Source organism: Aedes aegypti, chromosome 3, assembly GCF_002204515.2.
Source record: "Aedes aegypti strain LVP_AGWG chromosome 3, AaegL5.0 Primary Assembly, whole genome shotgun sequence".
Lineage (NCBI taxonomy): Eukaryota > Metazoa > Arthropoda > Insecta > Diptera > Culicidae > Aedes > Aedes aegypti.
This window is the reverse complement of record NC_035109.1, coordinates 113,357,088-113,383,185: the sequence shown is the minus strand read 5'-3', so window position 1 is coordinate 113,383,185 and position 26,098 is coordinate 113,357,088. Positions and strand designations below refer to the sequence as shown.

Genomic DNA, 26,098 nt, shown 5'->3' with positions numbered 1-26,098 from the left:
AAACAACGATCATCAAGACGGTATCCAAGGTATCATTGAAGCCTACTGATGATTCACCAGTGCAAATCAGTGATGTGACAGCTGCGGTAGCTTTCCGTTGCACCGTAAAACGGAAAGTTTTCCCTACAATTGCAATACCACGCGTCATTCGACGCCTTGACGTGGGGTGATACTAAAAAGATGCAAAAAGTGTAATAAACGCTCCATCTTTTATTAATCAAAATGTATAAATTTCGATAGTCCAGTTCGCTGCGCGTATTTTTGATTTTTGAATTTCTCACGCCTTTATTGTAGCCCACGCTGGAAAGTGTACCCTCACATCCGTTTACCCCCCGTATATATTGCACCTTAAAATATTTTTACTCACAACCGGTCTTGTGTACTCAGATATCAAGTTCTTTCGAATGTTTACTCACTTAATGGAGTAAAAATTACTTCCCATTTCCCATCTAATGAGATAACTATTTTCTAATTACAAGTATTTTCTGTCCCATTCATTAGAACAGAAAACGAACAGAATATCAAACGACTGTGATATCTGTAAATCGATACAGCTCAAGCTTTGAGCGGAAATCTTCTACAGTGCAGACGCTTGGTCGTCTGTCAAAACAACCGCCAGATAACAACAAAAAGAACAAAAACAGTCGCGTCGTCGTCTTCGTGGAAGCTCCGTGTTTTATCTTTACTTATTTCTTGATCCCATTTTTGGGACTCTGCTGGTGGTCAATTCCGTGAATATCGCGCTGCGATGACCTCGTCTCAGGACGCTTGTTACATTTCCCTGTTGGGACTGGCGGAATACTTTCGCACTTCGTCGCCGCCCAACATTAAAAAATGCATCCAGTGCTTACAGGCGTTGTTTACCTTCAAGCCACCGCTTAAAGTGGAAGCCCGGACGCATCTGCAGCTGGGACAGATTCTGATGGCATACACCAAAAATACCGACCTGGCAAGGAACCACCTGGAGCAGGCGTGGATGTTGTCGGAAAACATCAACAATTTTGACGACGTGAAGTTCGATACGGCAAGTCTGCTGGCCCAGTTATACCAGCAGCAGGAACAAAGCTCACTGGCTAAGCCGGTTCTCCGGAAGGCGATAGAATTATCCCAGCATAATGTTTACTGGCACTGTAAACTGCTTTTCCAGTTGGCGGTAAGTGTGGGATGTTAGTCACTTGGACACTTGTTTTAACAAAATATGTACTATTAAAATCTCTTTTTTGGCATGTCTATTACCTAGTCACTTTTTAAGGGTTTAACAGGTTTTTTAGAGACTCGGTCACTAATTTCAATGCAAGACTCTAAAAAGTATCTATTTGGATGTAAGGATTCTAAAAATTATTCAACCAAATTTAATCTTGAAAAATCGTTCATTCATTCGTGACAACGGAAATCGTGCGGATCTAGTGTATTGATCTAATTTTTTTTGGAAATCATACAAAGATCCGAGAATTCCATAATATTTTCTGCAGTTCTATCGACTTTTCGTTAAGGTGGCCATACTGACCCACTTTTCCCTATAGGAAATACACACGTACCAATGCCACGGTAATGAAAAGACTATAACAAATGTTATCTATATTTCATGTGATAGTCAAAAAAAAAAAGACTAAAACGTTACGGATCATACCTTTTTATTTTTCATACAAAAAGTGTTATAGAGGGGTTAATGTTAAATTTGTTGCTTCGCGAGTGCGCGGAATATGGAAAAGCGTTTAAAAAATGCGGCAATTTCAACGAGCAAACTATTCCAAAAAAATCACAATTGTAAATCCTGAATGCAGTCTAGTTTATATTTTTTTCCATAATCTAAAACAAATTTGCTAGTGATTCACTCATAAAACGTTTTTATTTATTACAATACTAATTTTTAATTAATCATTTGAATTGTTTTATTCCTTAATCGCGCTGAATTACGGTACATATTATCATTTCCTCCTATCATTCCTATAAAAGTATCATCCGGGGCTTTGTCAACGTTTCTCAAGGATTTCCTTCAGAATGTGCTTGATATCGTCCAGAGATTTGATTGGTTGTAATTTTCAATAATTATCTTATCAAGAGTCCAGAAGTTTTTTTCAGAGATCCTTGCAAGAGTTCATCAAGCGTTACTCCTCTAAGGTTCAGGGCTGTTCCAACTACGCGGAGTTCTCAAATTTTGCGGATTTTGCGCGAATTTGAAGGTGAATTTTTGCGCGGATTTAGTTCTGACCACCGAAATTATAAATTCTTCAGTCAGAGTATTGTATTTTTTTTTTTTCTTTAAGCAATGGCTACGGATGTCATTGCAATAATTGGTAAGGAAGACTCATATGAGAATTACAGATTGTCGACTACCTGGAAAAACCTGGATAGTCAGGGAATTCCGTTTTCGACCTGGAAAGTCAGGGAATTCTATTTAAGGTCAGGGAAATATTCTATCACAACTAATCACAATATTTCAAAAAGTCATTTTAAAGTTCATTATCAATTTATCATCGATTCAATATATATGATATTAATTGAAACTACTAGGGCAAGGTGTTTTTTTTTTTTTGTTTTTTACAAGGGGGAAATCTGCAAACTCAGGTAACTCAGGGAATGACGCACCAACGACGACCCGCTAAAACCAGCCTATGCACTGTGCTTGAGCAATTCTTTTAGAATTGCTCAAGTGGTGAACACCCTTGGACTCAGACGCTTATCTCCCCGGAACCACCTTACGGTATTTCTTCGGGGAGGGACCAGTGCATATAGCACAACACGTGTACCAGAAGTAGCCTAGGCAAGCTGCTTCTCCTAGCCGACTTAAACAATGTTACAAGGGACCAGCCTCGGCAGGGCTAATCCTCTGCAGCCAACTCTTGGTCGGCGCGCCATAGGCGCTGCAATTCTAACATAATGTGAGTGACAGCCGCAGTGACTGCATTCCAGCACTCGGCATTCGCACACATTCTCTCTATTACATTGTAGTGAGCATGCTACCTCTCACAACAATGAACGGGGGCAATCGAACACGACATGCTCCGCTGTTTCCTCCACACCAGCACAATTGGGGCACGCAGGAGATTCTGAGTGCCCGAACCTATGCAGGTACTGTCTATATCAACCATGTCCTGACACATGTTCACTTCCCCATGATTACCACCATACTAATCTGACACATTTGGTATTAGCCGATGGGTCCATCTACCCTTAGTGGAATTATCCCATTCCTGCTGCCAGCTTCTGAGCGTTTCCTCTTTACACGTGTCGCGGACTCCTCTGGTACCCCTTTGATTGAAGCATTGAACATCTTCCTTGATGATGAGCCCGATGGGCGTCATCCCGGCTATGATGCACACGGTCTCTTTAGATACCGTCCGGTATTAGGATGAGGTGTGTCATACACCCTATGAAGATGATATAAAATTGTAAATTTTAATATTTTAATAGAATAATTAATGGACTTAATTAATTAATTAATTGGACAAGCATGCATCAAAGATCACACCAAGTATTAACTAAAATTTCCCTAAACATCCTCTTCTATAGTAATATATTTTTTTTGACAAATTTCAATAATTAACGTTATTTAACAAGTTGAAGGAATAGTTTCATGGTATCAACAAAAACGTAGATTTAGACAAGATGAACTAATTTGCCGAAGACAGTTTTTGTGTAGAAATTGCAAAGACAATTTGAGATAAATCGTATATAATTTTTCGTCAAAAATTTCACATAATTCGAACCAGTGGCGCGGGAAGTGGGTAGGACATATAGGACAAAAAACCTGGGTAGGACACTCAAAGGATTGTCCTACCCACGATTCATTCATTTTTTGTCTAGGAAAAGATGAGGAAATTAGGACAACCTAACTGGTTGTTAAGGGATGCAGTTTGCTCTTTTTTTGTCATTTTTTTAATTAAATTGATTTAAAAAGGATATGAATATAAACGTTATTTATATTATTTAATATAAATGATAACAAAAGTTTATCCAATGCATGATCCTTAAGACATGACTGGTAGTTGGTTTCTTTTGAGAGACTTCTAATGCAGGTTTTTAAAAAGTCTCTATTTTTAATGGAAGGTTTCTAGGGTATCTTTTTTAACCAAAATGGCGCTTCCTGATGCAAAATGGTACAAGCTCGAAAGAAACCTCCAGTGACGGGTTCAATAGGCTCTTCAAGAATTTCGTCTCAGATTCCCCGAGGAAAAGCTTCTGAAATTCTCATAGTTATTTTATTTAGAATACTTTCAGGGTCTCCTACAGGGATCTGTCCAGAAATTCTTCTAGAGATTTCGCTATCAATTCTCCCAGAAATTCTGCCAGCGATTTTTCAAAGGGTGCTTAGAAGAATATTCCTAGAATTTGCTCTTAGAAATCCTTGAGAACTCCAAAGCTACTATCTCCAGTAATTTCCTCAGGTATTACTTTGATTCCTTCCTAGGATTTCCTCCAGATATATTTTTACAAATCCTTCAATCAAATCTGGCTGTTGTTATTCTAGGAAATCTTCCAAAGGGGTTATTCCATAATGTTTGGAAAATAGCTTAAGGGTTTTTTTTAAGAAACCCTGCAAGAGTTCCTCTGCCTGTTCATATGGATTTGTTCAAGTATTCATCAACGTTTCCCAGAAATCCAAAATCATTGAGGGTTTCTTCTAGCAAACCTTTTTTTTCTGAATTTTTCCAGCATTTCATCCAAGTATTACACCTCCAATTTTACCAAATATTTCTTAAAAACATCCATGCAAACTTCAAAAGTTTATTTTATATTTTTCACCAGTTTATACTACAGCAATTTTCCCAATAATTCCTCAGATCATTCCTATTCAAATTTCTATAGAAAGTTGGACAGGTTAATGTTTTTTTAACAAATTCTTTAGAAAATCCTGTGGAATATTTCAGTTATTTCACAGATCCTTGTTTATTAACCCGTATAGGCCTGAGTGAAAGCAAAAATACTGAAACCTTCACCGCTCAGAAAATTCATAACGGATACAAATGATTTTTTGTCAGTTCACTGGCCCACATATCTAGTTTCTAAAAGTGGCCAGAGGAACTCGCAAATATTCCTGTGGCCGGAGTTATTCCGGTGGGTCACTGGGTCAAGTCGGGTAAAAAAGGGGTATTTTTTGGGACATGCCAAGTTACCTTTTTTATTTGCAATAACAACCATTTTAATTTACATAAATCATTAAGATCTGATATTCAACATTATTAATGAAGAGTTTTACACCGTTCTATATATACCGGATGTGGCCATTTGGACGTGATGCCCGGAAGAAACGGCTATGGATTTGTTGGATACTAAACCGTTTCAATGCTCGAAAAGTAGAAAGCAAACGTAAATGTGCACTCAAATGCGTTCCCATAAGCTTGGCACAGATGTTCAGATACAAATTAGCCACTTTATCGTGAGGCGTCCCGAGACCCGAAAATGGTCATTTGTATGTTTAATCAAATGCAAAACTCATAGTTATTCGAATCAATCGTTTCTCAAAAGGTTTACACTGATCCAATTTTCTTAAAATTCCGTCATGTAGTGGCCACATTATAACCGATTCCGGAAATTATCTGTGTCTTGAAATTTGCCTACCCCCAGGGGCACAAACGCACAGTACCCTTCTCACCCGACCTGACCCAGTGATCCACCGGAATAACTCCGACCATAGGAATATTTCCGCGTTCCTCTGTCCACTTCTAGAAACTGGATATGTGTGCCAGTATACTGACAAAAAATCATTTGAATCCGTTAAGAATTCGCTGAGCGGTGAGGGTTTTAGAATTTTTGCCTTCACTCAGGCCTATACGGGTTAACGGTGACTTTAAAACGTAGTTTTATCAGAGGTTACTCTAGGATTTTTTTTAAAATACCTTCCGGATTTTTTTCCACAAAAATTTCCTTGGCGTTTCCCTAGAAACAATTCTGAAAGAATTCCTTGGAAAAAAAACTTGCAAGCTTACTTGAGAAAATCTCAAAGAGTTACTGGAGAAATTTCGGTAGAAATCTTAGAAGGAATCTTCGGAACAATTGTTGAAGGTATCCTTAGAGAAATCCCAAGTTGAAATCATATATAAATCCTTAAAGACAATTTTAAAGGAAATCCATAGAAAATTCTTAGGAAGTTATTGGTTGAATTTTAGAATACGTATTGACCGGGAATCTTGGAGAATGACCCAGGGAATCGATGGATGAATTACTGAATTAACCCTTTAATACCTTATTTTTTATTTTCGATCTAAATCTCGAAAACTTATTCATATAGACTCAAGTCAAATAAGTATACAAACTTACTTTATCAATCCTACGTGTTTCGCAGACGAAATTCTACACGTTTCGCTCTGAACGAACTTGATTTTTCACTTTTAGAACGTTTAATTTCCGAATTCACAAAACGACGAAAATAAGATTTTTAACTATCGCAACCTAACCACTACTTTCGCCGCCCCGCTGTATGGAGAGACAAAGTGACTTAACCACGAATCAAAACAAAACACTACTTGAGTCGATTTTACACTGGTAGAAAAACGTCGCAAGTAACTGAATAAAACGGCTTATCATTTTGTCATAAAATTCTTGTGTGAAATAAAAGGGACTCCATAGTTTTTGAACGTGAGCTCATTGTATGCAAAATTTGAGCAATGTACACGCTGAAAAAAAGGTGATTTATTTTAAAACAGTTTTAGAAGACAGGTTGTGATTCTTCTGAATTAATTTTCTCAAAACCGTATGGAAGTTACTTACGTCGATTTGAAAAAGTAATCGAGAAATATTATTTTTACTTAGCTAAAATCGTTCTAAACACGTTTTTGGCAATGATTTATTTTTATTCGCAAATCTACGAATTTTGGTTTTTGATATATATAATTATTATTTTTGAACATCCCTACCCTTTCATTTTATCTTGAAGCCTCTTCTAGTTACTGATTTTTAGCAATAATTAAAATTCAAGTTTTACAAAACTTTTAAAAATATAAAAATTTTATTTTTTTTTTCAGGAATTATTTTTATTTTCCGTGTAATTAACGGAAAAACTGGTTTGAAATTATTTTAATACCACCAAACTCATCTTCTGCGATAGGTTGATCGTAGAGAAATATAAAAGAAACGATTTTTTATATTATTCGTTACTTAAACCCAGGCATTTGTAGATTATATAAGAATATAATTTTTCAAACAATTTTCAAAAATACAAAAAAGTTTCAAAAGTCATAAAAAGCTTTTCTTACAAGCGTGTTATGAGTCAAGGTTTAAGCCAAAAATAAAATCATTTTCATTTCATAGCTACGAAACAATAGCTTTTGTTTTCTTGGTTTCTGTTTGATTTATTTTCGGCCTCTTCTTGGTTCCTTTTAGATTTATTTTTGATCTCTTTCCTCTGACAAAAGGTTTCTAATTTCTTTTTTTATGCACTCACTCGCTACCAGCCCTGTAAAGACGAAAAGCTTTCTCAGTCTTGTGGTGACGATTGGCTTGAAAATGAGGGTGTTTCAGGGAGAAAATCCACTTTGAATTTCCTTCATCAATTTTTAATTCTTTACAAATTATATTGGAAACGAAAAAAAAGCTAGTCTTCTTAGAATTATCTTATTTTTTCTGTTGAGCAGAAAAATCAACTGATAATCTTGATAGAACGCTTGGAAACAAAAGAATTTCCTCAACTCACAACCCACCAAAATGTGACTTGAGCCCCTCATATATAGTAACTTACAATTTCCAGTCAAGGGTTTAACAAAATCATAGCTTCACTGAACACAACATATTTTCCAATGTTTGTCCTACCCATGGTTTCGAACGTGGACGTGGATATTCGATGGAACATTCAAAGAAATACACCATGAAATACACCTTATATCTTGAGAAATGCTTGAGAGTCAATCGATGTATATAGTAATTTTCATGCGTATCCTCTACCTACAGCTTCCCAAAAGGTGCTTCGTAGATTTTTCGAAAACGTACTACAAGAATTCTTCAAATGATTTTTTCCAGGAAAATTCTTCAACAATACATTCCTTGGAACTGATCCAAGGATTCCTCCAGTAATTCCTCAATAGATTTCTCCAGAAATCCTTGCAATTATCTTTCCAAAACTTTTTTTTTTTGAGATTTCATTTCAACCAAATCTTCCAGAATCCTTAAGCAAAACAATGCTAATACCTCATGTAGTTTACACAGAAATTAGAAATTAGAAAATCTACTTAAATTTCATATAATAATTTCTCCAGTTGTTATCTTTCAAAGATTTCTAACTGAATTTCTCCAAAAGAACAATTCTTTATACCGGGATTTTTGGAGAAATTTCTTCAGAAATTTTTCTAGAAGTCCTGCAAAAATAGCACAAGAAGTTCCTACTCTCGCCAGTTATTTCAACTATTTTCACATGAATTCTTTCAATAATTTCTTCCCGGATTCTCGTAGGAATTGCTAAAGAAATTCCTCCAGGATTTTTTTTTCCAAAATTGCTCTATAAACTCATTTAGAGATTTATTAAGAAGTTCTGCAAGACTTATCCAGGGATTTATCTAGAATTTCGTCCAGGAATTAATCGTATAGTATCTTTCGAAGGTTTTGAGTAATTTATCATGTGTACTATATATAGATTCATTAAAAATTATCTATAAGAAAATGGTACAGAACTAAACTAATGCTAGTGATTCCTAGGATTATTTCTTCATGTTTTCCTACACGGATTACCTACCTTGATACCTTGATGGCTACAGCGTAGCATCACGCCATTGCCGGGCGTATTGTAGAGCTCCATCTTCGTCGGTCTTGGGCGAAACTTCTCCAGTTGCCCCGAACGTTTAGGGTCGCCAGGTCCTCTTCCACTGCGTACAGCCAGCGTATTCGTGGTCTTCCCCGAAGCCGCCGGCCTCTACCTGGTTCCCTGCTGAATATTATTTTCGCAATTCTTTCTTCCGACATTCGCACTAAGTGACCAGCCCACTGAAGTCTGCCGTATTTTACACGATTGATAATATTCGCATCTTTGTACACTTGATACAACTCGTGATTCATGCGTCTGCGCCACACACCATTTTCGAGTTTCCCACCGAGTATTGTCCGCAGCACTTTACGCTCGAAAACACCGAGAGCTTTCCGGTCTGACTCTTTCAACGTCCACGCTTCGTGCCCGTAGAGAGCCACCGGAAGAATCAATGTTTTATACAGGGCGAATTTGGTTTCGGTTTGCAAGCTGCGGGACCTAAGCTGGTTACGTAGTCCGTAAAAGGCCCTATTCGCAGCCGCAACACGTCTTTTCACTTCGCGGGAAACGTCGTTGTCACATGTCACAAGTGTTCCAAGGTAAACAAATTCTTCAACAACTTCAAACACATCCCCATCAAACACTACCTCAGCACTTACACCACCATGCCTGACTCTATCTGTACCTGCAACCATGTACTTCGTCTTGGTGGAATTGATGGTCAGGCCTATCCTCGCTGTCTCCCTCTTCAGAGGCACGAAGGCCTCTTCCACTGACCTGCGATCGATTCCAATCAGGTCTATATCGTCCGCAAAGCCAAGGAGCATGTGCGACCTTGTGATAATAGTGCCATTTCTTTGCACGCCAGATCTCCTAATGGCACCCTCAAGTGCAATGTTGAACAGTAAATTCGAAAGTGCGTCTCCCTGCTTCAATCCGTCTAACGTCACGAACGAGGTTGACACCTCGTCTGCGATCCGAACACTTGATTTCGAACCATCCAGCGTAGCACGTATCAGCCTAATTAGTTTCGCCGGAAAACCATTTTCAGACATTATCTGCCAAAGCTCATTTCTTTTCACTGAGTCGTACGCCGCCTTGAAATCAATAAACAGATGGTGAGTCTGCAAGTTATACTCCCGGAATTTGTCTAGGATCATTCGCAAGCTAAACATCTGGTCCGTTGTCGAACGGCCCTCACGAAAACCAGCTTGGTATTCGCCGACGAAGGACTCCTCGAGCGGTCTCAGTCTGCTAAACAGGATGCGCGACAGAATTTTGTACGCCGAATTCAGCAGGGTAATTCCTCTGTAATTGGCACACTCCAGTCTGTGCCCTTTCTTGTAGATAGGGCGGATGAGGCCATCCAACCAGCCGGTGGGCAATTCTTCGTCCTCCCATACCTTCAGAAGTACTCGGTGGATCGACTGGTAAAGCTGCTCGCTTCCGTGCTTGAGAAGCTCGACCGGGATCTCGTCCTTCCCAGCAGCCTTACAGTTCTTCAGCTCGCTGATAGCCTTTTTAACCTCTCCTATGGTCGGTGGGTCCACAGCTTGATCGTCATCATCTATGTTCATCCTGTTCCTCGCTACATTTCCATTATCACCGTTCAACAATTGCTGGAAGTGCTCCTTCCACCTGGCAGCCACCGCCGTTTTATCGGGCAGCAAATTCCCTTCTCGGTCATTGCACATGGCGGGCACTGGTACGGTATTGTGCCGCGCACCATTGACCGTTGCATAAAATCTCCGCATATCATTTCGGTTCATGCTTTCTTGTGCGTCAGCTACCACACTTTCTTCGTGCTGCCTTTTCTTTCTGCGGTGGATTCGCTTTTCTTCGGCTCTCGCTGCCCTGTACCGCTCTCTGTTCTGTCGGGTACCGGCCACAAGCATACGGCTTCTGGCAACATTCTTCATTTCTGTCACCCTCTGGCACTCTTCATCGAACCAGTCGTTCCGTCTTCGTCGTTGACCAGTGCCGATCACTTCCCGCGCCGTTGTTGTCACAGCTTCGTGGATAGGGTCCCACAGGCTGTCGACGTCCCCAGCAACGTTGACTCTTCCCAACTTCTCGTCTAGTTGCTGACGGTACTGCGCAGCTACCCCATCAGTCGACAAGCGTTGTATATTGAAGCGTAGCGTTCTGTGCGTTGCGGAACTCGTGACGCTGGATAACCGCGCCCGAATTTTAGCTACAACGAGATAATGATCCGAGTCAATATTAGGGCCTCGGAAGGTCTTGACATCAATGACATCTGAGAAATGTCGCCCATCAACCAGCACGTGGTCTATTTGGGAGCAGGCATCGCCACTCGGGTGTCGCCAGGTGTGTTTGCGGATATTCTTTCGTGCGAAGTAGGTACTGCTGATTGCCATCCCTCTAGACGGATTATGCCCAAGGTTTTTTACGAATATTTCCAGAAAATTCTGCAAGACCTCCTGGGGTTCGTTTGACATATTTTTCCAATAATCAATATACTCAGGCCCGGATTTGGGGGGTGCCTAGGGGGCAAATGCCTCGGCTATCCTTAGTTTAGCGATAAATCCTGAAATTCTTTGGTTTTCTCACAAAAGACGTGTTTGATATTGGGAAAAGATCAGTTGATTTTCCCCTTCACTCTCGTGTCCTTCCGAAACTTCTCCATAGTAGATAATAACTTCATCTCTCAGAGCATTTCTCGCTAAGCTAGTTCATCGTAGACGAGGCTTTCAAACCTTAGAATGAAATCCGCTTGAATGAATTAACTTGCTTCTGAAAACTTGGCAGATTTTCTATTCCCTAGAATAGGTTCCGCAGGGCGAAATTTTCATTCTCAAAACATATCTCTGCTGGCATCGATATTCTCCTGTGCAGAATTTCAAATGTAGCCGTGGTGTATCACACTTCTTGTTTGGTATCTGTTCGATCTCTTTTTTAAAATTAGAGACCTCTGAAGTTCTTATTTTCAAAACCAGTAGAGTGTAATAGTGCAACCAGAAGAGTGTAATAGTAACTTCAAGATACTTTTTTTGAGAATTGTGGTCACTAAAATAAAAATGTTAGCACTTTTGCTTGTTATTAGCCATTGAAGTGCGATTTGAATCTTCTGGCCGATTTAACGAATGTCTTTTTCTCTTCCAGCAAACGCATGCAACCGACAAGGAATACGCTCTGGCCTCCGAGTTACTAGCAGTCGGAGTAGAATCAACAGATGAGACCAATGCAACCTACTTAAAAACGTTATTTCTCCTTAGCCGGGCTATGATAATGATGATCGAGCGAAAAACCGGCGATGTTCTAACCATATTGAACCAGGCAGGGACTATGATCGATAACGCCGTGCAGAACATCCATCTGAAGGAGTATTTGAAGGTGTTTTTCTACGTCTTGCAAGTTTGTCACTACTTGCAGCTGGGGCAGGTGAAAACGGTTAAAACAAGCCTCAAGCAACTACAGCAAAGCATCCAGACCATAATGGCTCCGAATTGGCCGGCGGACGAACAAATTTTCGGCCAAAGCAATACAGAGATGTTCATGTGGTTACCGAAAGAGCAACTTTACGTTCTGGTTTATTTGGTCACCGTGTCGCACTCGATGATGGCCGGTTACATGGACAAGGCCCAAAAGTACACCGAGAAAGCGTTGACTCAAATTGAGAAACTGAAATGTAAGTATGAGAACTTTACTTTTGTTGGTCTGGTAGCAGGTCTCTTTTGTTGAATACTTGTTCAGTATTCCCAAAGTTCCCAAAGGTTTGTCCAGAAATTCCTCCTGTCATACTTAGAGGAATATTTTCACGAAGTCCAACGCTACTATCACCATTAATTTGCACAGGGACCACACTGTACATTTTTTAAGGAAATATCCCTGGATTTCCTTTCCAGCAGAGATTGTTTTACTGTTTCTTCCACCGGTTTGTCCAATTGTTGTTCCAGGAGTTCATGTAAGACACTCCTCAAAAGATCATACAGAGTTTTTGTAGAATTTGAAAGGGTTCTTCTAGAAAATCTTACATGAACTCCTCAAGCTTTTCCTACGCCGATTGCTTCAGTTATTGTTTTAGCAATTTTCATATGTATTCCTTCGAAAATCCATCCAGAGTTTCTCCCAAGAATTGTTCCGAGAACTCCTCCAGGGATATTCCAGGAAATCTGTTAAGAACTCACCTATACATTCGATCACGAATTCCTAAAAAAAAATCGCTAGGAATCTCTACAGAATTGTATTTAGTAAAAAATCTTGTTATTCTTTAAAACGTTGCTCAAGTAAAATTTCCATGAATTTTATTTTAAATTTCACAGATTTTCATAAATTTCTCCGATCGTTCCTACATAAATGTCTTCAGGCATTCGATTTTCAATAATTATTTTTGCAATGTATCTAGAAAAGTCAAGGAGCTCTTTCTTAAAGATTTACTGAGCTTCCTAAAGGAAGTTTAAGCAATTGCTGAAGCAGTGAAAAATGAATATGCAATATGTGAATGAATCTCTAGAGAGAAATTTCTAGTGGAATCTCTCAAGTCGTTTATCCATTTAAAAATTTCAGATCGAATTCTTGAATGTATCTTCAATCAAGTTCTTGAAGTTCGTGAAAGAATTACTATATGAACACCTGAAGAAATCTTCGGAGTAATATCTGAAAAATATCAGAATTAGATTCTGATAAAAATTCTAGAGAAAGTAACCGGAAATTTTTCCCAGTAGGTGCACTAGTCTTCCCACTATCACTATTCTTTGGTGGTTTGGTAGAAAGATAGTTAACAATTAAGATCTATTAAACATTTGTAGTAGGGTATTTAGTGATTCATGTCAAGGTTCTTGGCGAAAATTTTGTTTGATTTCTATTCAAATTCATGGCAAATTTTAATGAAATCTTTGCTGGAATCCTAACGGGAATCGAAACGATAATTGACCAGTTCATTGGAAGATTTTTCTGAAAGATCACTGAAATTGTTATATATAGATTGCTAATAAGGTTTGTAGTGGATTCTAGAAAAGATCCTTGAATGATTCTGCTTAAAATGTCTAGTAGATTCGTAGTTGTTAATGAAAATCCAAGCGAAAAAATACATGGCCTATTTCTTGAGAAATCTTCTGAAATCCTGGACAGATTAATGAAAAGTTCCGTTTGGCGGATTTCTAGGATTATTTATAAAATTGATTTTCGATTAAGCCTTTTCTGGATTAGATTAGTTTGACTATGACACAGTTCTTATGAGACGGTAGCGAGTCACTTTTTTTGTTCTGGTCACTAAAACGCCACTATTTGCAACAATTCACCTTTTTTTCAAAGAAATGATCACTAAAGTTACTATTTTTGTAATTTATTGATAAATCAACGATAGTGATTGATAGCTACGCTTCATAAACCTAAACAGCAGAATAGTGATGTTTTACTGGTTTTTAATATTCTAATGAAAACATTTTTTATCAGTACATATATCGAAGTGTCTGGAGAGGTGAATAGTGCACACACATTTCTGATAGAATATGTGGAATTCATTAGCTGGGTTTTGTGACAAAAATATTCATAAAGTTTTAAAATGTCAGCTTAATCCCTGACAGACCAGATGAGTTTATTTAGGTAGATTTCTTGAGAAATCTAGGGAGATCTTTGGCCTACCTTTTTGAGAAAACTCAACTGAGAAGCCTGAAACAACTCTGAAATTTCAACCAACATTTGTTTTATCGTGTTTGTAAGAAACTTGTTCAGTAATTATTACTATAATAATTTACCTAGAAGATAGATTTGTAATTTATTTTAAAAAATAGATTCAAAAATTGTACAAAAAATCAGCAAATCCACCAGGCATTCAATAGCGGATCAAGCCTACCTTTTAATTTCTACCACTCCGAACGACTATTTCTATTCCAATTACTCGCTTTGGAATAGAAATATTCATTTTTTAAACACATATGGTTGCCAAGGCTAATTGTTTTGAAATTAGTTTAAAATAAGTGTTATTTATTAGTCCTTGACGCTTTACTAGCAGCTTCATTTTTTTCAAAAGAAATATTCACATCGCGATAATCTTTTCGTTTTTCAATATGTTTGCATCATTTTTTCATAAGTTGAAAAAAAACTCGTCTACTTTTAAAATCTGTGTCGATTTTAATCATGTTTCTTGCAAATATATTGAAAAACAAAGAAGTTATAACGATTGGAGTATTTTTCTGTGGTAAAAAGTTGAAGCTGCTGGTAGAGGCGTTAATGATACGGTTGTTTTGGATACTTCAAGTATGGAAAAATATCTAGTCTAGATTATCTCTAATTATTATAGCCCAAGAAATACATCATTCAGTTTTTATCGAGTTCATCGAAAACAAAAAAGGCTAGGATAAGGCTACCTTGTGAGTGAGTGAAGGTTAAGTTTTAATTTATTTTTACTGGTATTTTTCCTCTTTTATTTTAAATTCTCGATTTTTTCGGAAATTCCACAAGAATGTTTAGGAATTTATCTGCAATTTTTCTGCTAAATAATTTTCCTTTATCATCGTAAACTTACTCCCGAACTCTTCCTGAAATTCCCCAAAAAATTTTCTGGAAATTTGTTCCACAACTATGGCATGTAAACCAGTTTTATTGAAAGAATTTTGCCAGCATTTGTTTCTTCAGAGTTGATGAATTTTGTATTTCCAGGAAATTTTCTCTACTGATTGGAAATTTAAAGTTGTTGCGTATGCCTAGCTCGGCGACCTAGCTTTTATGCGCACCGTACAAGATTCACCATTATTTATTGAACGTCCGGGAAAAATCCGGGAATTGGAAAACTAATTTTGAATGGACACCCTGATACATGAAATTCATACTTGTCGTAATGTCACGAATAGTACGAATGTTTTTTTTTCTTAGAAATCCACATAAAATACTTATCTCCTCATTCCTGATAGTTCTGTTTTTTTTTTTTTTTTTTTTTGTTTGGCTTCTTTCTGATCTCAGTTTGGTTCCGGTTAGTTAGTATTCTTTGGTCTCTTTTTCAGACATGAGATCCCTAAAATTTTTATTTTTAAGACACTCATTAGCTACCAGCACTCTTTCTTATATAATTCATTGACCTATAAGAGTGTCTATTTCTTTACAGCTCAAGAAAACAAACCAATCCTGGCGGTGTTCCAGATTATCCTGCTAGAACATATCATCATGTGTCGCTTGGTGATGGGAAACAAATCGTTGGCCATCAAAGAGATTGCTTTGGCCAAAGACGTCTGCCTCTCGTCGTCCAACAAGTTTCTCCTCAAGAAGCATTCCGCCCAGTTGCACTGTCTGCTGGGCCTTTACGCAATGTCGGCCAGTTACTTCGAGCATGCAGAAAGACAGTTTTTCGCCTGTATCAACGATACGACCGAGAGGGATCTGAAACTGTTTGCCAATCTCAACTTGGCCATTGTCTATTTGAGGATGAAGCGGGAGCAGGAGTTGCGACAGATTCTGGACCAGGTGCAGCAGGAGAACTCCCAGTGCTCGAACAGTCAGGCTCTGATGGGGAGCTTCTATTACGTTCAGGGATTGAATGCTTTCCACAAGAGCAGCTTTCATGAAGCCAAGTAAGTTCTTTTTATTTTTATGCAACCTTAGTTAGTTAGTTCTTAGTTTTTTTTTTATCTCTGATGCAATTGGCCTAGCAAATGTCTGTTTTTCAGTACAATATTGTACGCCGCCTTGAAATCAATAAAGAGATGGTGTGTCTGCAAGTTATACTCTCGGAATTTATCGAAGATCATTCGCAAGGTAAAAACTGATCCGTTGTCGAGCAGCCCTCACAAATATAATAGCTTGGCATTCGCCGACGAAGGACTCCATGAGCGGTGTCAGTTTGATAAACAGGATGCGCGACTGTATTTTGTTGTTTTTCATCGTGCTACAATTGCTGAAAGTGCTCCTTCCTCCTGGCAGCCATCACCGTCAGCAAATTCCCTTCTCGATCGTTGCACATGGCGAGCACTGGTGCGGTATTGTGCCGCGCGCTATTGAACGTTCTATAAAATCTCCGCAAATTGTTTTGGTTCATACTATCTTGAGCTTCAGTTACCACACTTTCTTCGTACTGTCTTTTTTTTGCGGTGGATTCGCTTTTCTTCCGCTCTCTGTTCTATCAGGTACCGGCCACACGCATACGGCTTCTGGCGATATTGTTCACGTCTGTCACTCTCTGACACTCTTCATCGAGCCAATCGTTTCGTCTTCGTCGTTGACCAGGGCTAATCACTGTCCGCGTCGTTATTGTCACAGCTTTGAGGATAGGATCCCATAGGCTGTTGACATCCCCAGAAACATTGATTCTTCCCAACAGCTCGTCTAGCTGCTGGCGGTACTGTGCAGATATTCCATCAGTCGACAAGCGTTGGATATTGAAGCACAACGTTCTGTTAGTTCTGGAACATGTGACGCTGGATAACTGCGCCGAATTATAGCTACAACGAGATTTTGATCCGATTCGATAAGCTTCGAAAAGTCCAGACATCCTTGATATCTGAGAAATGTCACTCATCAACCATCACGTGATCTATTTGGGAGCAGGCATCGCCAGATGTGTTTGTGGATATACTGGCGTGCGAAGTAGGTACTGCTGAAGCAGCAGCGAAGGTTACCAGCCGCAGGCCATTATTATTGGTGGCGGAATGGAGGCTTTCCGTTCCAATGACGGATCGGAAGTTTTCTTTCCCGATCTGCGAATTTGCGACGCCGAACACTATCTTTACATCTTGTTTTTAGCACTCTTCGTAAGCCTTATCTAGGCTTTCATAGAACTCGTCCTTCATGGCTTATCACTCGTTGGCGCATATACTGATCAAGCTGTAGTTGAAGAACTTGCCCTTCATTCTCAACACATATATTCAGTCGCTTACCGGTGTTCACCGAATAACTAGCTTCATCTGCTTCCCAATCAATATAAAGCCAACTCTATGTTCTACTTTGTCGCCGCCGCTGTAGTAGATGTAGTACTTGAATGAAGTATTGGCGATGGGATCCACCGCTCAGCATTCACGTTTTCCGGTTTTGGGCCAGCGTATCTCCTGGATGCCTGTCAAGTTCACGCCGACATTCCGCATGTCACAAAACAGAAGCCCAAGCCTTCGATACATACTACCTACATGGTGTTAGACGGGCTGCCTCCTCGGTGCTGACACTATACAGCATTGACCGTTTGTACTCTATATGATGACCACGGTTATAGCCGTCACAATCATCCACATTTATCAGAGCTTTGAACCTGTAGCTCTGATTCTCAATGGGGCCCTGCATTGTTTTGATTTTGTATCAGATTTTGACTGGTCTTGTTGATTACAAATTTTATGAAAAAAGTCAGAGTGTTCTATAGTGTCATTAATACCAAACTTCATGTTCTGCTCTATAGCCGCGATTGCCGCCGCTATAGTAGATGTAATACTTGAATGAAACGTCCTCGATGGGATTCATCGCTCAGAATTCTAGATCTTCGGTTGAGGGTCAGCGTATTTCCTAGATAACAACGTATTTCATAAAAAAGCCGTTTAGATCTACCACCCTAAAATCAATCAGTGCGTTCTACTTTTGAAAGTTTCCGCTACTTTTAAGTGTTTTTGAACAACTGTGTTAAAAATAAAAATATTCCCACTCTCAATTCAGACGTTTCCTACGCGAAACCCTAAAGATGGCCAACGCCGAAGACTTGAATCGGCTGACGTCCTGTTCGCTAGTGCTGCTGAGCCACGTATTCCTCAGCATCGGAAACTCCAAGGAAAGCATGAACATGGTAACGCCGGCCATGCAGCTCGCGTCCAAAATTCCGGACATCCACGTGCAGCTGTGGGGAAGTGCCATACTGAAAGACCTGCACCGGATGCTGAAGGAGCCGGCGCTGGAAACCGAGGCGTACAACAACCACTGTAATTTCTCGCAGAATCTGATTGCCGACCAGATGAAGTGCACCAAGTTTCCGGAGCACACACTCATCAGCTGGGTACAGGGTGATCCACCGTTGCCGATGCTGAGTCAGGAAATACTGGAGGCGCCACCTGCGGCCACAATTCAGCAGCAGTCGGCCACCGTGGTGCGGCTTCCCGGACAGCCAGGCCAACAGGTTATTTATCAGTGAATGTTCAATGTCGGAGCTTGCAAAGTAGCGGTATGATTGTGAATGTATCAGAGTTTTTTTTTTCAGTGTAGTTCTACAATTAACCTTCAACGAACGTATTGATATAGAAAAAAAGTTTTCTTTAGTATTCATTTCTGATTTTTTTTACTTAGATATCCGAATGCTTAACTATAGTCACACATGTGCTTATTCTGGCGCGGGGTATGAGGTGAGACGAGTCGAATGAGGTGACAATTGTCGACTCGCTACCATTTGATTAACATAACTCGTCTCGAATCACACGCCGCGCAGAATAAGCACAAATAGAAAAATATTCGCCAGTCGTGTAACACACTCATTTCCGTGATTTCTCTATAGCGCCATTATTTTCGACGAACCAAACGAACCAAACGAAACAAACCAAATCAGATGAATACCATGCAACATTTACCTACTAGACTACGATTTCATACTGATCAGATCAAACCAATAGTCAACCAACTCTTTTATGAGCATGAGCATTGTGGACAGTAAAATTAGTGATTGATCGGAATAATCGAAATTGCACAAGCAACTAACAAACGGAGTGCGGGAGTAGTTATTCATCTTTATTGAATAATTTCGATGATTTCAAACATAATGGTAAAGTTAAAAACGGGACCGCCAATGTTCTTACGGTTATCCGAGAAGGGAAAGTTTAAAGACCGCGTATGCATCTTTATGGTTGTCACTGAAAGGAGTTTTTGTTAGTGGGAAGGATTCAGCATAGCAATCTGGATTCACCTTGGTAAGTGAAGCGATTCATGTAACCTCATTTACATACTCACCTATTTACATAGATGAAGACCGAACATAAAATACGTCGACACTTCTGTCGAACCTTTAAAAGAGTTTGTAAACGTGAAAAAGAATATATCCATTATTATTTCATGTTACGGTCTTTGAGCAATGCAAGGAATGTTAGTACAGTCAACTCTCCCTTACTCGATATTTCGTGTCTCGATATCGAGTTAAAGAACCATAGTAAAAGTTGGTTTTCATGGCTAGGCTCGCTGGTCTATTGGATTGCTTTTCCACTGGTTTTGTGTTTTGTAACTCGATACCTCCCTGCCTCGATGGTCCCTTTAATATCCGAGTTATGGAGAGTTTACTGTATATCATTATTACTAGAAACCAGTGGCGCGGGAAGTGGGTAGGACAGGTAGGACATGTACTACGCACAAAAACACCTGGGTAGGACAGTCAAAGGATTGTCCTACCCACGATTCATCGATTTGTTATCTAGAAATAGTCGAGGAAATTAGAACATCCTCACTGATTATAAAGGCAAGCAATTTGATAACAAAAGTTGATCCAATGTATGATCCTAAAGACAGAACTGGTCGTAGGTCTCTTTTCAGAGACTTCGTCTCTATTTCGATGCAAGTTCCTAAAAAGTCTGTATTTTTAATGAAAGGTCTCTAAAGTATCTATTTTAACAAAAATGGTGCTTGCCTTGAATCCTGTTGCAAAATTACACTGGCTCCAAAGAAACTTTCAGCATTTTTTTCGGTAATTCCTCCGATAATTCCTTCACAAATTTCTATAGATATTTTGTTTAAAGTTATCCGGAAAATTTCCTTAAACAAACTGCAGAATACTATCGCAAGACTCGATTTTTTTCTTGATTATATTAGCAAGTTATCTTGGAAATCTTCTAAAATTTTCTTAAGAGTCCAGGAGTTATTTCAGAGATCCTCGTTCATTGACGGTGACTTAGAAACTTACACAAGTTTTATCAGAGGTTACTCTAAGTTTTTCTTTAAAAATGCCTACTGTATTGATTTTTCAGAAAAATATTTGTGACATTTCCCTTGAGACGTTCCTGGAAGAATTCCTTAAAAACTTCCAAGACTTACTTGAGAAAATCTCATAGAATTGCAGGAGGAATTTCTGTAGAAATCGTGGAAAAAAAAAGCTCTGGAGCAAATGCTGAAGTTATCTTGAGGGAAATCTCTAGTTGAAATCTTTTATAAATCCTAAAAGACAATTTTAAAGGAAAGCCCTAGATTTCTGGAGAAGTTATTGATTGAATTTTAAAGGATGTTTTGACCGGGAATCTTGGAGGATGTCCCAGAAAAATCGATAGATGAATCACTATAAAAAATAAATATAAAAATAAAACCTTAGAGGAATAAGGATTTTCTTGAAAAATTGTCACAGAATTTCTGGAGGATTCCAGATGATTTCCGAAATAATCTTTGGATAAATTCATGTCTCTGGTTCTTCTTGGCAAAATTCTGGCTGAATTCTTGAGGTATTTTAAACAAAATTCTTAAAGAAATTTCCTTGGAAAATACGTTTGAAAATTCCTTTGGAAATAAACACTAAATGAACTCCTTTAGAAATTTCCGGAGTAATCTATTAACATAAATATCTGAAAAATATTGTGATGAAATTCCTAGAAAACAATCATGAAAGACACATACAGAGTATAGCTGTCAAAATTTAACGAGGAATTCTGAAAAAAAAGTCCTAGATCTCAGCTCTGTAAAGACGAAAAGTTTTCTCAGTCTTGTGGTAACAGCTGGTATGGAAATGAGGAGGTTATAAGCAAAGGGGTATAAGTGACAAAACTTACTTTTGAGAAAATGTACTATAAACATTTTTCAGCATTCAGTCTTATAACAATTATTTTATTTTTTCTGTTGAGCGGAAAAATTAACTGATAATAGCTTGGAAACAGTAGAGTCTCTTAAAATCAACTCAACTGAAGATCGACCAAAATGTCACTTTGCGTTTGAGCCCCTCAAATATAGTATCTTTCAATTTCCAGTCCAGGATTTAAAAAAATCTAGCTTCACTGTGCACAAAATATTTGCCAACGTTTGTCCTACCCATGGTTTTGAACGTGGACGCGCCTCTGCTAGAAACCGAGGATACCTCTGCATCTCAACGTTAATAGGAAAAGCTTTTGTTAGTAGGGAGGATTTGCGAATTACATAATATAAATTTGGTAAATGAATCGATTAACTTTTAAAAGTCCGAGGCGAATATTCGGGCACTTGACCAGTACTGCCGTGAATCGCAAGTCAGTCCCATCTGCATTTTCATCAAAATTGAGTTGAGTTCAGTTTTCAACATATCTTCCAATGCGCTTTCAGCTGCCTTAATAAGATAATATGATTTGTTCAGAAAAACTAGGAAAAAACAGCAATTCAAATTGTCCCATAATGAAAAGTAACCGCATATCAGTCCCACTACTGATATTCGCACCGTTTAACACAAAAATGAACCTTTTTTTATCATCCTTATATTTTTCTCAGAAATATATCGTAATGAAAAGCAAATTGTGAAAGTTTCATTAAGATTTGAACATGTTCTAACCTCTAGAATTTTTTGAACTTTCGTATGAAAAACGAGTTTGGAAACTTCACAGTCCATTTTCTCAATGCCTACTTTTTACAGATGGGACTGACTTGCGATTCACGGCAGAGTAGATCTATTAATTTGAAATGCATCTGAAGTTATTGCGGTTAGTTGGTCTTACAATCCTTGGGTGAAACATCCCACCTGACGCCTTTCCCTTTTCTAGGTAACGCAAAAAGCGTGGACACGTGGGGGATCCAAAAGTGGCGGATATCTCAACATCCAAATGAGCTGAAAGGTTGGTGTCTTCGGCAAAGTTATTTAGCTGATCAAGGGCTATCTAGCAATAAAAAATCTGACTGAGAATTCATCCGATAGGTGGCGCTAGTTACAAGTTTTATCAATTATTTGCATCTCAAGATCCTTAGGTGCTAGAAGTTTGGTGTCTTCGGCAAAGCTGTTCAGCAGACAAAGAGCTATCTAGTGGTGAATCGTCTGATTAGAAATTCATCCGCTTGGTGGTGCTAGTAAAAATGAATCTTAAATCTTCTCTACTATAAACTGTCTTCGGCAAAGATATTCAGCAAATTAAGGACTATCTGGAGGTGGAAATCGTATGGCCGATCAGAAATTATTGCCAATGCGTTATTCAAACAGTTATGAAGTGTGCCATAGCCTAGAGCGTGAAAAAAACCGATATGTTTTGAAATGGCCGTTCAAAACCTGATTGAACACATGGCCGTAGCAAACAATATGTAACAGTATTTGTTGCTCACGATCCTTATCAGCTAGAAGGTTGGAGTCTGAGTCTGATTGGGAATTCATCATCTAGACGACACTAGTAAAAATAAATCTTCAATCTTCTCCATCTGGTGGCTTAGGCCAAGCCGTTCGACAGATTAATGGCTATCTTTCATGTCCTTTCTTATAGTCACTGGAAGCTTTGGTATAATTTCTCGTCAGCCATACCTACCTTGATACCTTGATGGCTACAGCGTAGCGTCACGCCATTGCCGGGCGTATTGTAGAGCTCCATCTTCGTCGGTCTTGGGCGAAATTTCTCCAGTTGCCCCGAACGTTTAGGGTCGCCAGGTCTTCTTCCACTGCGTACAGCCAGCGTATTCGTGGTCTTCCCCGAAGCCGCCGACCTCTGCCTGGTTCCCTGCTGAATATTATTTTCGCAATTCTTTCTTCCGACATTCGCACTAAGTGACCAGCCCACTGAAGTCTGCCGTACTTTACACGATTGATAATATTCGCATCTTTGTACACTTGATACAACTCGTGATTCATGCGTCTGCGCCACACACCATTTTCGAGTTTCCCACCGAGTATTGTCCGCAGCACTTTACGCTCAAAAACACCGAGAGCTTTCCGGTCTGACTCTTTCAACGTCCACGCTTCGTGCCCGTAGAGAGCCACCGGAAGAATCAATGTTTTATACAGGGCGAATTTTGTTTCGGTTTGCAAGCTGCGGGACCTAAGCTGGTTACGTAGTCCGTAAAAGGCCCTATTCGCAGCCGCAACACGTCTTTTCACTTCGCGGGAAACGTCGTTGTCACATGTCACAAGTGTTCCAAGGTAAACAAATTCTTCAACAACTTCAAACACATCCCCATCAAACACTACCTCAGCACTTACACCACCATGCCTGACTCTATCTGTACCTGCAACCATGTACTTCGTCTTGGTGGAATTGATGGTCAGGCCTATCCTCGCTGTCTCCCTCTTCAGAGGCACGAAGGCCTCTTCCACTGACCTGCGATCGATTCCAATCAGGTCTATATCGTCCGCAAAGCCAAGGAGCATGTGCGACCTTGTGATAATAGTGCCATTTCTTTGCATGCCCGATCTCTTAATAGCACCCTCAAGTGCAATGTTGAACAGTAAATTCGAAAGTGCGTCTCCCTGCTTCAATCCGTCTAACGTCACGAACGAGGTTGACACCTCGTCTGCGATCCGAACACTTGATTTCGAACCATCCAGCGTAGCACGTATCAGCCTAATTAGTTTCGCCGGAAAACCATTTTCAGACATTATCTGCCAAAGCTCATTTCTTTTCACTGAGTCGTACGCCACCTTGAAATCAATAAACAGATGGTGAGCCTGCAAGTTATACTCCCGGAATTTGTCTAGGATCATTCGCAAGCTAAACATCTGGTCCGTTGTCCAACGGCCCTCACGAAAACCAGCTTGGTATTCGCCGACGAAGGACTCCTCGAGCGGTCTCAGTCTGTTAAACAGGATGCGCGACAGAATTTTGTACGCCGAATTCAGCAGGGTAATTCCTCTGTAATTGGCACACTCCAGTCTGTGCCCTTTCTTGTAGATAGGGCGGATGAGGCCATCCAACAGCATCCAACCAGCCGGTGGGCAATTCTTCGTCCTCCCATACCTTCAGAAGTACTCGGTGGATCGACTGGTAAAGCTGCTCGCTTCCGTGCTTGAGAAGCTCGACCGGGATCTCGTCCTTCCCAGCAGCCTTACAGTTCTTCAGCTCGCTGATAGCCTTTTTAACCTCTCCTATGGTCGGTGGGTCCACAGCTTGATCGTCATCATCTATGTTCATCCTGTTCCTCGCTACATTTCCATTCTCATTGTTCAACAATTGCTGAAAGTGCTCCTTCCACCTGGCAGCCACCGCCGTTTTATCGGTCAGCAAATTCCCTTCTCGGTCATTGCACATGGCGGGCACTGGTACGGTATTGTGCCGCGCACCATTGATCGTTGCATAAAATCTCCGCATATCATTCCGGTTCATGCTTTCTTGTGCGTCAGCTACCACACTTTCTTCGTGCTGCCTTTTCTTTCTGCGGTGGATTCGCTTTTCTTCGGCTTTCGCTGCCCTGTACCGCTCTCTGTTCTGTCGGGTACCGGCCACAAGCATACGGCTTCTGGCGACATTCTTCATGTCTGTCACCCTCTGGCACTCTTCATCGAACCAGTCGTTCCGTCTTCGTCGTTGACCAGTGCCGATCACTTCCCGCGCCGTTGTTGTCACAGCTTCGTGGATAGGGTCCCACAGGCTGTCGACGTCTCCACCCAAGTAACAATTTCAGTGCTTCTTGATCTTAGATGTTATTTATGGAGGTTTTATTAGAGATGCATTCATTCTTAACAGATTTAACAAAGCATTGAAAAGTGCTAAACGTTATTTTGGGTAAAACACACTTTAAAGTGCTTTGTAGATACCTATAAGTGCTTCCGTTAAAACTTATTTGCCGCTCACACTTGTTGATAATAAATTTTATTTTGAAGGAGCTATGTAGTATCTATTAAAACCTGTACTGAAAACCTCAGCTTGTTGGTCTTGCAAAGACATCGATAAAACTCTTAGGACTGCACTAAGTCATGTAAAAGTCTTCATAAATCTCAACTGTCTGATGCATGTTATTGGAATGCAGTCTGCCTGTGATTATCAAAATCATCATGTCGATAATGATAATAATGTAGAGAATTACGAGTTAATCAGAACGCGAAAATAAAATGGCAATTATTCTTTTCGTAGAATTATTTCACTACCGCATATTTCTCCCATGCTTTCCTGAACTTCTCGTTTTAGTGGTATAACTATGCTGTACCCAACAGAACGAAAACTTTCATTTTGCAGGCACCTATCACTTACCGTTTTCTGCATCATTACAATCGATCAACCACGGGCTTTATCACTACAAAGCATTCCAGTAAAAACATTATTAGATATGTAACAATTGAATGTAGTTCATTATATTACATCACAAAATTAAATCTTCTGATTTGTTTACTTTTGTGACAGCACTAGCCTTCCAGAGCGCATTAAGTTTAAGCCAAGGCTCCCAAGAAACCTATTTGTCTTAGTGCAGAACAAATAATCTTATTTAAGAATATTTTAGCCAGTGAAGGATTTTGCGAAAGGATTCTTAAGATAAAAAGCTCTCATGAATGATTATATTGTGCGGAATAGTTACCAATTGATCTTAAACCATCCCAGACAAGACCAACAAGATTTAAATGGATGGAATCCATTTTTATTGTCGCCGTTTTGGGTTGATCATTACAAT

The 26,098-nt window shown here is 39.5% G+C and overlaps 1 protein-coding gene across 1 annotated transcript; it reads left to right on the top strand.

Moving 5' to 3' along the window:
* Nucleotides 1-609: 609 nt before the first annotated feature.
* Nucleotides 610-18,862, top strand: LOC5575408 (MAU2 chromatid cohesion factor homolog). Its single transcript, XM_001661878.2, has 4 exons — nt 610-1,153; nt 11,798-12,323; nt 15,738-16,200; nt 18,263-18,862. The coding sequence occupies exons 1-4, from the start codon at nt 749-751 to the stop codon at nt 18,729-18,731; spliced, it is 1,863 nt and encodes a 620-aa protein (XP_001661928.2). The 5' UTR covers nt 610-748; the 3' UTR covers nt 18,732-18,862.
* Nucleotides 18,863-26,098: the final 7,236 nt, after the last annotated feature.